The sequence below is a fragment of the Nomascus leucogenys genome, chromosome 13 (genome assembly GCF_006542625.1).
Source record: "Nomascus leucogenys isolate Asia chromosome 13, Asia_NLE_v1, whole genome shotgun sequence".
NCBI classification, from domain to species: Eukaryota; Metazoa; Chordata; class Mammalia; order Primates; family Hylobatidae; genus Nomascus; species Nomascus leucogenys.
This window is the reverse complement of record NC_044393.1, coordinates 28,696,525-28,709,311: the sequence shown is the minus strand read 5'-3', so window position 1 is coordinate 28,709,311 and position 12,787 is coordinate 28,696,525. Positions and strand designations below refer to the sequence as shown.

At 42.0% G+C, this 12,787-nt stretch overlaps 1 protein-coding gene across 5 annotated transcripts in view; it reads right to left on the bottom strand.

Annotated features, from left to right (window-relative positions):
• Positions 1-12,787, bottom strand: part of LOC100579420 (ubiquinol-cytochrome-c reductase complex assembly factor 1) — a 117,688-nt gene that overhangs the window by 44,862 nt on the left and 60,039 nt on the right. For all 5 annotated transcript variants that reach the window (XM_003273569.2, XM_003273570.2, XM_030826267.1 and 2 more), the window contains one exon: positions 6,126-6,234. In XM_003273569.2, the coding sequence (XP_003273617.1) occupies positions 6,126-6,234 (109 nt within the window). The remainder of the gene's footprint in view (positions 1-6,125; positions 6,235-12,787) is intronic.

The following is a 12,787-nucleotide window of genomic DNA, read 5'->3' as shown; positions in this document are numbered from 1 at the left end:
CAAACATTAGCCGGGCATGGTGCGCGCCTGTAATCCCAGCTACTCAGGAGGCTGAGGCAGAAGAATCGCTGGAACCCGGGAGGCAGAGGTTGCAGTGAGCCAAGGTCGCGCCACTGTACTCCAGTCTGGGTGACAGAGAGAGACTCCGTCAAAAAAAAAAAAAAAAAGAAAGAAACATAATATACCCTATGTATAAACTGGGGTTTTAAAAAAATCAAGTAATTCCATTAGAAGATGGAAAAGTATGGGAAAAAGGAACTGAACAGTTGATGGTGGGGGAAACGATTTCTTATTTCCTTTTCTTCCAATATTTCAGACTAACACAGCAAACAAATATCCTCAGAATAAAAAACAGTATCTCCTTGCCCTACTTTTTCCAGTACTTATTCTGGGCCTGCGGGACTGGCTTCTTTCATTCTTCAGATAGTTACTGGGCACCTATTCAGGAAAGGGGCAATAACAGGCACTTTGGAGACAGATGTATGTGATCCTGCACCACAGGAATTCACCTGGAAGACAGTCAACATAAGTGAATGACAGTGATACAAAATAGAAAGAGTAAGAGCTGGAAGAAGGGTAGATATAAATCATTAAGGTACTGCCTTAGGGGAAACTGGGATTGGCTTCCAGTTAGCTGTGGAAGGATGTGAAGGAATTGAGGCTGGGGTGTTAGGGCAATCTAGGTGTATGCATGGAGTGAGCAAAGACACAAGACAAAAATAACAAGGAATTCAGCTTGGCTGGAGAGAAGGGTATGTGAAGCAAGGATGGAATGTGATGTTCACTGAGTGCTTACTAAGTGCCAGGCACATGTGCTAGTAGGTTTCACATATTTAAGGTTCAAGAAGAACTAGGGGAAATGAGTTTGGAGAGGTGGTCTGGAGTGTGATCGTAGAGGACCTTACAAAGCAAAATGGTGGTTCTGAGAAGCAAGGCAGAATTACACAAGAGTCCAGTTCAGCCCACAGTTCCTCCATTTTTCCTAGGCCCTCTGCACCATCCCACCAAGCAGCTCTGCTACAGAGAGAGCAGGGGACCATGAGGTGACAGAAGGTGCATTCTTATTCCAGAAGTCTCACTGAGGCAAGAGGCATGCCAGGGACCGCTGATAAGGGTAAACTGTAATTTCTCAACTACAGCCCACTCCCATCCCTTCCCATCTCTGTCTTGGAAAGCTTGAGCCTGCTCATTGTGAGCCACAAGGTGGAGATGTCTGGCAGGACAGAACTGAGAGGAAGTTGTTTAGCCAGCCTAAGGTTACCATTAACACTTTGAGCCACTGCCGTGAGCTAATTTTTATGTTTGTTTTTTAAGTTTGGTTGAAATGTCACAAATGGAAAAATTAAGTAAAGCGCCCTGGTTAGCCACAAGACTGGACACACCTGGCTGCAAACCCAGCAAAAGAAACTTACTTCATTAGTAGGAGAGGCAGAGAGTGAAATTTACATCTGAAATCTGCCTGCACCAGGAGAAAGTGCTGAGGCCAAAGGCGATGTCTGTTTTTACAGCTGTGTCAAGACTTAGTTCTTTACTCTTACCAACACTCAGGAGTGCGGCAAGGGCCCAAGGAAAAATGGTCTCCAACCTCTTCAGCTGCAACTCAGCTCACAAAGATTTTTAAGAAGCGGTTAATGAAATAAAACTAGACCAGATGAGGTGATATAATGAACTTTATTTCCACAGCTAATTTATAAGTTTAAATCCCAAATAATGTTTTTTTAAGTCAGAACACTCTAAATTATTGATGTGATTTTTGTAACCTCAAATTTAACACCTGCTTTTTGTACCAGCTTCACAATGATATATGAGTCTGCTCCATTTTTCACAATAGTTGGGCTCCAAAAAGTTGGTGAAAAGCAACTTTTTGTAAAATAAAAATTTTCCCACCAAATCAGAATAGAATTTTAATTTCAAAGGAGTTTTTGATGCAAATTTATTATTCATCACTAACTCAAAAGTGGCTCTCTTATTTCTTGATCTTCCACACACCAGTCCACTCAAAGCAATCACCTCTAAGTTTTTGGCATGAGAAAAATCACTACTACATTGATTGGTTTTATAAATTCTACTTTTTATATGGGTTTTCTTACAGAGGTACACCTGGGATGCCAAATAACACAGAGAAAGATTTGCAAATTACCACCTTCAAACCATAGATTTTCAAGCTGAAAAAAAGCTGAAAACTTGAGGCTCATGTAGTTAGGCCTCCCCTGTCCCCACCTTTCTTTTAATACAGAAACTGAAGCACAGAAGAGGAAAGATTTGCCAGTCAGGGTGAGAACCAGGCCAGACTGGCTCTACACCGCCTATTACTTCTCCCTAGCCACGTGTCCCATTTACAGGTTGTACACACACGGAAGACTGAGATTCCCTCAAACACACACATGCACTCACACTCACCCATGCATACACTCACAACCCACTGGTTAATATACAATTGTCTTGCCTATATAAGGTGTGTCTATTTATGCCATGAGGTTAGAAAGGAGGTATCAAGTCAACTATAGCAGAAAGCAATCATAGTAATTCCCCAACTCTTCCAAATCTCTATTATTTTAAAACCATCATCCTTTACTTACAGTCTTTGTAACTAAATCAGAATTTGGGCACTTCTCTTCATGAAGGCAATTTAAGAGCCTGTATTGGGGGACCACCTAAGACCTTGCTATTGTCCCCTACCCCACCCTGCGTCACTAGCAACATCTGCATCACCTGGAAGCTTTTCAGAACTGTAGATTTTCTGGCCCCTGTCCTGAAACTTACTGAATCAGAATCTGTATTTTAACAAGATCCTCAGGTGAACCATAGGCACATTAAAGTATGAGAAACGCTGATCTAAAACACTCCCTTACGGGGCAGCACCCTATCTACAACAATCCAAATAGAAAAAACAGCTAGATAAAATGCGATAGGGGAAAAATTCCCCTAATTCCTGCAGGACTGCACTGATACACACTTGGATCAGAGACTAATAAAGCAGGTATGATTTATCTAATAAACGTTAGCTTAAAAAAGAATTCCAAAGGCTGGTATTCAATATATTCATTTATTGACAATTATTTATTCATTTGATAATTATTCAATGTTTACTGCATAAGCAAAAAACTGAATAAGACGGTTTTCTGCTTTTATAAAACTTAGAGTTAAGTAGAAGGGACACTGCATAAGAAGTAACATGGGAGAAGGCTCAAGTTTTAACTACTGTGATGAAGAGAGATGGAGGTCCAGAAGGAAATTCATCTGTGGGGAGAGGCAACTAAAAGATTCCTGCAGTCCAGGAGTCAGCAATCTATGGCTCATTAAGCTATTCAGGATAGAGACAGCTATGGCCCATATGGCTACTGAGACAACTTCCAACAGAGTTTAGTCAACAATGATAAGAACAGGTTCACTAAAGAAAGAGCTACTGCATAACTGCCTGGCAGTCAGCCAGGGCTTTGGATGACCAGGAGGTATCTCTGGCCATCATTAAATAGGACTGAGACTGCCAACACCACCTTATGTCCACTGTGCGCTGCCACGGAGTTGGGTGGTAAGTATTTGAGGGCATGTGAGAACATTCAGCTGGATGAATACCTTAAAGGCTGCTGATCTCACTCCGGGCAGCTGTGATATTGTGAAATATATAGTTGGTCTTCAACTCCTTTCCTGGCATACAACTCCTAAAATCTTTGGCCTTTCCAAAGTGGTGTCGTTTTGTATGCTAATGATTGACTGGTGACTGGCAGCACTTAGGTAGCTTCAGGGTAGGGGCTGGTCACTGAAAAGACCAAGGGAGGATTAGAAGGTTAGGACTTTGTCCCATCTCCCAACCTCCAAGGAGGGCAGAGAGGCTGACTGATTTCCAGTGGCCAGTGGTTTAATCAGTTGTGCCTACATAACGCAGCTTCCATAAAACCCTTAAAAGGACTGGGTTTGGGGCACTTCCAGATAGCTGAACAGGTGGAGGTTTCTGGACAGCTGCACACCAGGAAAGGTATGGAATCTCCTCACCCCTTCCCACATCTTGTCCTACGCATCTCTTCATCTGTATCCTTTGTAATATCCTTTATAATAAACCAGTAATGTAATAAGTGTCTCCCTGAGCTCTGTGAGCTGCTCCAGCAAATTAGTTGAACCAAAGGAAAGGGTGGGGAACCCCAATTTATAATTGGTTGGCCAGAAGCACAGGTAAAACAGCTTGGAGCTTGCAATTGGTGTGGCAAGTTGGGGGCAGTCTTGGGGGCAGAGCCCTCAACCCGTGGGATCTGACACTATCTCCGAGTACACAATGTTGGAATTGAAATGGGTTAGAGGACACCCACCTGGTGACCTCTCTCCAGAACTGATTGCCTGTTTGCTGTGTGGGGAGAAACTCCCAAAAATGTGTCACAGAAACCTTCTGTGTAATTGTAATTGAGTGAGAGAGCAGAAAAAATACTTTTTTTCCCTGTATTACACAGCAGCTAAGACAGTAAGAAAGCAAAAAATGAAAAAGGAACCAAAGAGGATGATTACAAAGATAGCTCTCAGGCGAAGGATACGCATCAACTCAAAAACGGTTACTTTTCTCCTTCCTTGAAGGTAAGAAAAAATAACACAAAAAATAAAAAAGGTTACTTCTGGGGAGTTAGACTGGGGGGAAAAAAGACACTTGTTTTTTTATACTCAATACTTTTTACTCTTTGATTTCTATTCTATGAGCATATGTAACTTTTATAATATGTCCATAAACTTTGTTTACTTCTCAGTCCACAGGGAGAATTTTGCCCTGTAATGAAAGAAACTAAATTAACCCATTTCATGACCCAGTCATGGTTCTACTTTGGATGCTCCCAAGCTGGGAGACAATGAAATGAGAAGTAACAGGGAACTACAAGCTACTAAAACATGATCTAGATACAGAAAATACACAACATAAACAAAAGAGGATACTATTGGGAGGTGAAGCCAGCTGGGCTTCTGGGTCGGGTGGGGACTTGCGCCAATCAGCGGTCTGTGTCTAGCTAGAGGATTATAAATGCACCAATCAGCATTCTGTAAAAACTCACCAATCAGCGCTCTGTGTCTAGCTAAAGGATTGTAAATGCACCAATCAGCACTCTGTAAAAATGCACCAATCAGCACTCTGTGTCTAGCTAAAGGATTGTAAACACACCAATCAGCACTCTGTAAAATGGACCAGTCAGCAGACATGGGCAGGGACAAATAAGGGAATAAAAGCTGGCCACCCCAGCCAGCAGCGGCAACCGGCTCGGGTCCTCTTCCACACTGTGGAGGCTTTGTTCTTTCACTCTTCACAATAAATCTTGCTGCTGCTCATTCTTTGGGTCCGCAGCACCTTTAAGAACTGTAACACTCACTGTGAAGGTCTGCAGCTTCATTCTTGAAGTCAGCGAGACCATGAACCCACAGGAAGGAAGAAACTCTGGACACACCATCTTTAAGAGCTGTAACACTCACTGCGAAGGTCTGCGGCTTCATTCGTGAAGTCGCGAGACTAAGAACCCACCAGAAGGAACCAACTCTGGACACACTATGATCTGTATAACCAACTATATTCTAGTGTTTTGGTTTCATTTTTCTATTGTCATTACATCCCATGTGACATATATATATAATATATTTCTTTCTCAGGTTAATTATTAAATGTACTAATGTACATTTTCAGTAGGTATCTTATCAGACTCTTCTAGGTTGCCAGTGATCAAGGAGCTTGAGTTTCAGTTCCTGAGGACAGTGCAGGCCCCATACCAGGGCCTCCCATCAGAACTAATTTATAGAAGGACTGGTTCAAATACTGAACTGGTGTCAAAGGTATAGTATCCTTAAATGGATTATCATTTGATTCCCTCCATTCACAAAATCCATCCCTCCTATCACCATGATTTGGGCTTTACAATCCCATCTCCATACAAGATGACTTCACACTAACAAATCACTATAATGTGTACAAACACATAAAGTATCTGTGGAGTATTAGTTTCCACAGAGGCAGAAAAAGTAACTTTAGCTGAACTGCTACTTGATATTAGACAGCATTTCACAGAAATCTAAAAGCAGGGCCATTTTAGAACAGATAAAACTCCAAACTCAAACCCTTCTCTGGAATTGTCCAGGACGAGCATCTGACAGCACTCACTTACCCCCATGACTCTGCCGCGCTGCTGAACATCCTCCCACATAAAATGAACTATGATACGACACATGTACTTCCCACTCCGGCCTTCCTGCTTCATTCGGACTAGACACATCCTGGGTGGGAAGAAGACAAAAAAATCTTGGCTGTTTGCATTTTTCACATCACACATTTCCAATGAAGGTCTCCTCATCTAAGAGTGAGTTTAGCAAAGGGCACCAAATCAAACTGGAAGTGAACTTATTTAAAAAAAAAAAAAATTTTACTGAGATATAACAAAGATACTATTAAGTGTATAAATCTTAACTGTACAGCCTGATAAATTTTTATGTATTATACATACACCCACACAAGCACCACCCAGATCGAGGTACAGATTATTTAGGGCACCTCTGAAGGCTCCCTCATACCTGGAGGGAATCACATTTGGTTGTTAGAAGATAAACAAGTCTGAATCCTTCATTTTACTGATGAAAGCAGGAGTCCTAAAGATGGAAAGTAATTTGCCCAACACCAGAGTCCGTAAAACTGGGTACAGAACTGTGCTGTCCAATACAGTGGCTCCCCTGTGGCTATTGAGCATTTTAAATATGGCTAGTCAAAGCTGAGATGTGGCACAAGTTTAAGATTTCAAAGATTTAGTTGAAGAAAAAGAATATAAAATATCTCAATTTTTAATACTGCATTCATGTTGAAATAATATTTCAGATATACTGGGTTATATAAAATCTATCTTTTTACTTTTTCAAATGTAGATACTAGAAAATTTTAAATTACATACATGGCTTGCGTTATACTTCTGTTGGACAACACTTGTCCAGAACACAGATCACAGAAAGTATTATGATTACATTTGTGTAATTATCCAATTGTTTCCCCCACTAGAGTGTAAGCTCTACTGAAGATAAAGATCAAGTCTGGTTTTTGTCAACATTTTATTTCCAGGGCTTAAGCACAGTAGGCACTCAATATACACTTGCTGAATAAATAAATGAACAAACACCATAGGGCCAAGTTTAGGACCTTTTCCCCTATACCACATTTGCCTCTAGTCAGTCCAGAGGGCTTTCTGCTCAAGACCTCACATAATCTAAACATATAAGAATTATATTTTATTATATACAGGAATATAAGCAGGGTCCCCAACTTTTCAAACTAGTTCCTCATCTCATGCATGACCATAGTTCATTCTTTTTTGTTTTCTCCTTTTTTTTTTTTTTTTTGAGACAGAGTCTCGCTCTGTCATCCAGGCTGGAGTGCAGTGGCGCCATCTCGGCTCACTACAAGCTCCGCCTCCCGGGTTCACGCCATTCTCCTGCTTCAGCCTCCCGAGTAGCTGGGACTACAGGCACCCGCCACTATGCCCAGCTAATTTTTTTGTATTTTTAGTAGAGATGGGGTTTCACTGTGTTAGCCAAGATGGTCTCGATCTCCTGACCTGTGATCCACCCGCCTCAGCCTCCCAAAGTGCTTGTTTTCTCCTTTTTGAGACAGGGTCTCATTCTGTCACCCAGGCCAGAATGCAGTGGCACAAACACAGCTCACTGTAGCCTCGACCTCCCGGGCTTAAGGGAGCCTCCTGCCTCAGCCTCCTGTGTAGCTGAGATTACAGATGTGCACCACCACACCCAGCTAATTTTTTATTTTTTTGTAGAGATGGGGGTCTCAATTTGCTGTGCAAGCAGGTCTCGAACTCCTGGGCTCAAGACTTCCTCCCACTTCAGCCTCCCAAAGTGTGGGGATTACAGGTGTGAGGCACCGTGCCTGGCAGACTATACTTATTTTTATTGTTTCTCATTAAATAGCTTATTAAGCAGCTACAATAGGATTACTCATCTAAAAGACAATTCCTGTTATAATTATGGAATAGTTAATCCAACCTGACAATTCTATGTCCATACACAATTGATCTTGCCAATTAAAATCTACCAGCAATAGTATGGTACAATGAAATGATTACAGCTTGGCCTGTCTCAACATCTTTGTTAATAACTAAGATGGAGAAAAGAAAACATATTTACCAAATTTGCAGGTGACAAGAAGCTGGGCAGGAGAACAAATGTGCCAGATGATCCAACCATGAACCAAAAATACTTCAACAGGTTGAATCTAACAAGATCAACCTAATGGGGATAAATTCAGGATCCTGCATTTGAGTCTAAAAGAACAACTGTAAAAGTACAGCACAGATGAGTCATGCCTACCTATGTGTGAAAAGACTTACAGGCTTAAGTTGATATTATGTGCTCAGTAGGAATCAAGAGGATAACAATGTTGCCCTCCAAATTAATGTGATTTTAGATACAGTAATGCAAATATAATACCATCAATGTGTAAAGTGAGACTTCTGTTATACTCAACACAAACCAGAACCTATTTGGAATACTATCCACAGTTTTGAACATTACATTTTAAGAAATAGGAGGACTAGAAGTATCTTAAGAAGACCAGAAGATATTTAACCTGGAGAAAAACAGGAAAGTTGACTTAAATATTGTAGAAAAGCAATTAAACTGTTTACCAAAGAGAATCAGGCCAGGCCTGGTGGCTCACACCTATAATCCCAGCATTTGAGAGGCCAAGGAAGGAAAATCACTTGAGCCCAGATGTTTGAGACCAACCTGGGCAACACAGTTGGACTCCGATTCTACAAAAAATATGAAAATTAGTCAGGTGGCATGGTGCATGCCTGTAGTCCTAGCTACTCAGGAGGCTGAGGCAGGAAGATCCCTCCCGAAAGGTCAAGGCTGCAGTGAGCCATGATGGTGCCACTGAACTCCAGTCTGGGTAATGGAGTAAGACCCTGTCTCAACAAACAAACAAACAAATAAAACCAAAGAGTTAGAATGAGAACCAATGGGCAGGCCACAGAGGGAGAAAGATATACTCAAAATTGAATAGCAAAATCAAAAGCTCACTAACAAGAATGTCTAAAGTTTTGTTTTTTTAATTTTAGAGACAGGGTCTTGCTCTGTCACCCAGGCTGGAGTGCAGTGACACAATCATAGCCCACTGTAACTTCAAACTCTTGGACTCAAGCCATCCTTCCACCTCAGCCTCCCAAAGCCCTGGGATTATAGGCATGAGCCACTGTGCCTGGCCTGAGTGTCTGAAGATTTGAATAATGAAACTGACAACCTCAAAAAGTAGAGAATTTGCCTGTCACTGAGAAGTGAATCAATGCTTGGTGGGAACTCGGGTATCTGACAGAAGGTTGACGACATGGCCGGGTGCAGTGGCTTACACCTATAATCCCAGCACTTTGGGAGGCCAAGGCCAGTGGATCACCTGAGGTCAGGAGTTCGAGACCAACCTGGCCAACAAGGTGAAACCCCGTCTCTACCAAAAACACAAAAATTAGCCAGGTGTGGTGGTGTTTATTTGTAATCCAGCTACTCCAGAGGCTGAGGCAGGAGAACTGCTTGAACCCAGGAGACAGAGGTTGCAGTGTCAAGATCGCACCACTGCACTCCAACCTGGGCGACAGAGTGAGATTCCATCTGAAAATAAAAAGAAGGCTGACTACATGATCCCAAATGAGATTTATTGATGTGATTCAAAATCTGTAGGCCAGGCGCAGTGGCTCACGCCTGTAATTCCAACACTTCGGGACACCGAGGCGGGCGGATCACCTGAGGTCAGGAGTTCAAGACCAGCCTGGCCAACATGGTGAAACCCCGTCTCTCCCAAAAATACAAAAAATTAACCGGGCGTGGTGGTACACACCTGTAGTCCCAGCTACTTGGGAAGCTGAGACAGGACAATTGCTTGAACCCGAGGGGTGGAGGTTGCAGTGAGCCACGATCACGCCACTGCACTCCAGCCTGGGCGACAGGGCAAGACTCTGTCTCAAAACAAAACAAAAAAACAAAATACTGTAACCTCTGACCCGAGGTAGTGCTTAAGAAATAGCACTTTGTAGGCTGGGTGTGGTGGCTTACACCTGTAATCCCAGCACTTTGGGAGGCTGAGGTGAGTGGATCACTTGAGGTCAAGAGTTCAAGACCAGCCTGGCCAACACGGTGAAACCCTGTTTCTACTAAAAATACAAAAATTAGCCAGGTATGGTGGTGCGCACCTGTAATTCCAGCTACTCGAGACACTGCGGCAGGAGAATCGCTTGAACCCGGGAGGAAGAGATTGCAGTAAGCCAAGATCACGCCACTGCACTCTAGCCTGGGCGACAGGGCAAGACTCCATCTCAAAAAAAAAAAAAAAAAAAAAAAAGCACTTTGTGACAATAATGAAACAGGTCACAGAAAAAAGATGTGGCTACTTTATAGGACACAGAGCATATTCCACAGCAGAAACAAACTGGGGAAAAGTTCAACAGTCCTTTTTCATAAGACTTTTCTAAAAGTTAATCAAATCCTTCATGTCAGCCTCTCACCTGAAAAGACGCTGTGTGTTTTGATGCTTAAGTGTTGTCAGAGGCCAATTCATCAACAGCAATAGTGAGGTAATGGAATTCTTCATTTATTTGAAAATTCTGTAGTTTGTTAATACACCTGCCCTCTGAGGTTTAAAAGGCACAGATTTTCTCAGACCATAAACTTTCTAACTGTATCAACATAGGATGAAGTGTTTTTTGTTTCATAACACAGTTTGTTCTATAGCCCTTACAGATAACAGTGGGCTCAAATGGTTATCCAGTTGAAAAGATAAGGCAAAATGAAGACACTTTCAAAATGGTGACTGACAATTCACTCAATGAACATAGGAGTTCCTATTGTGTGAAGGTGTACCGTTGGATGCTGTGGGGATTAGAGTGATGGCTAAAACTAGAACCTAGCTTTTATGGAGCAGTTTCCTCTAGGGGAGATAAGGTACACCACACATAAACAGCCCTAAAAGGCAATGCCATAGATCTCCCAAGAGAAGAGTACAATGGGGTTTAAGAGGATGACTTTTGGCTGAGTAGAATCAGAGAAAGCTTCATGGGAAATGAAACACTGTACCTGGATCTTGGAAGGATAAGCTGAAGTTGAACAGGTTGAGACAAAAGTCAAAGGGAATGTCCAGCTGATGGAATGTTCTAAGCAAAGGCAGGGCCATGGAAGAGTTCAGGATGTTAATGTAACAATGAATACCTAGATTGTGGGGAGGACAGGGTATAGGATGCAGAAAACTGAAGCCAGAAAGGTCATGAGGAGCTTTGAAATGACTTGCTAAGAAAAAGTATGGACTTCACTCAGCAGGCAGTGGCCAGCTACTGGAAGAAGATTCGCTCCTTAGCACTGACAGCAGATGAGTCTCTGAGAAGTTAACCCTTTCTTCCCAGCCTCAATCCTATAATTAAATATATAAATATCACCAGGGCTGGAAAAGGACAAATTTGGTGAATATAGTCATGTACCACATAACAATTTTGGTCAACAAGAGACCACACATATGAGAGTGGTCCCATAAGATTATAATGGAGCAGAAAAATTCCTATCACCTGGTCTAGATGATCCTGACCTGGTAGAGGCCTAGGCTAATGTGAGTGTTTGTGTCACAGTTTGGTTTTTGTTCTTTTTTCAGAGACAGGGTCTCACTTTGTCACCCAGACTGCAGTGCTGTGATACAATCATAGCTCACTGTAACCTCAAACTCTTGGACTCAAGCTATCCTGCCTCGGCATCCCAAGTAGCTAGGACTACGGGTGCATGCCACTGTGCACAGCTACTTTTTAACATTTTTTTGTAGAGACAGGGTCTCACCATCTTGCCCAGGCTGGTCTCGAATTCCTAGGCTCCAGTGATCTACCTTGGCCTCCCAAAGTGCTAAGATATAGGCACGAGCCACTGCGCCCAGCTCTATGTCTTAATTTTTAACAAAATTTTTAAAAGTAGAAAATAAAATTTTAAAAAACAGAAAAAACGTTATAGAATAACAATATAAAGAAAGCTATATAATGCATGCTTTAAGCTTAAAATGTCAGAGTCAAAAAGTTTTTTTAGGCTGGGCACAGTGGCTCACACCTGTAATTCCGGCACTTTGGGAGGCAGAGGCAGGTGGATTACTTGAGGTTTAGGAGACAAGCCTGGCCAACATGGTGAAACTCCATCTCTACTAAAAATACAAAAATTAACCAGGCGTGGTGGCGCGTGCCTGTAGTCCCAGCTACTCAGGAGGCTGAGGCAGGAGAATCGCTTGAACTCGGAGGTGGAGGTTGCAGTGAGCCAAGATCATGCCACTGTACTCCAGCCTGGACAGCAGAGCAAGACTCTACCTAAAAAACAAACAAACAAAAAAAAATATATATATATATTTAAATTAAAAAAGTTTATAAAGTATAAATGTTACAGTAAGCTAAGTTTAATTTATTATTGAAGAAAAAATTTCAAAATAAATTTAGTGTAGCCTATGGCCAGGTGTGGTGGCTCACACCTGTAATCCCAGCACTTTGGGAGGCCAAGGTGGGAGGACTGCTTGAGCCCAAGAGTTCAAGACCAACCAAGGTAACAAAGTGAGACCCCACCTCTACAAAAACCGTAAAAATTACCCAAATTAGTCTGACTCATCCAGAGCAACTTCTAGTTCTGCAAGCTCTATTTATGGTAAATATCTTATACAAGAATACCATTTTTTATTTCTTATATTGCATTTTTACTGTACTTTTTGTATGTTGAGATACATTTAGATACACAAATACTTACCATTATAACTGCTTACAGTATTCAGAAC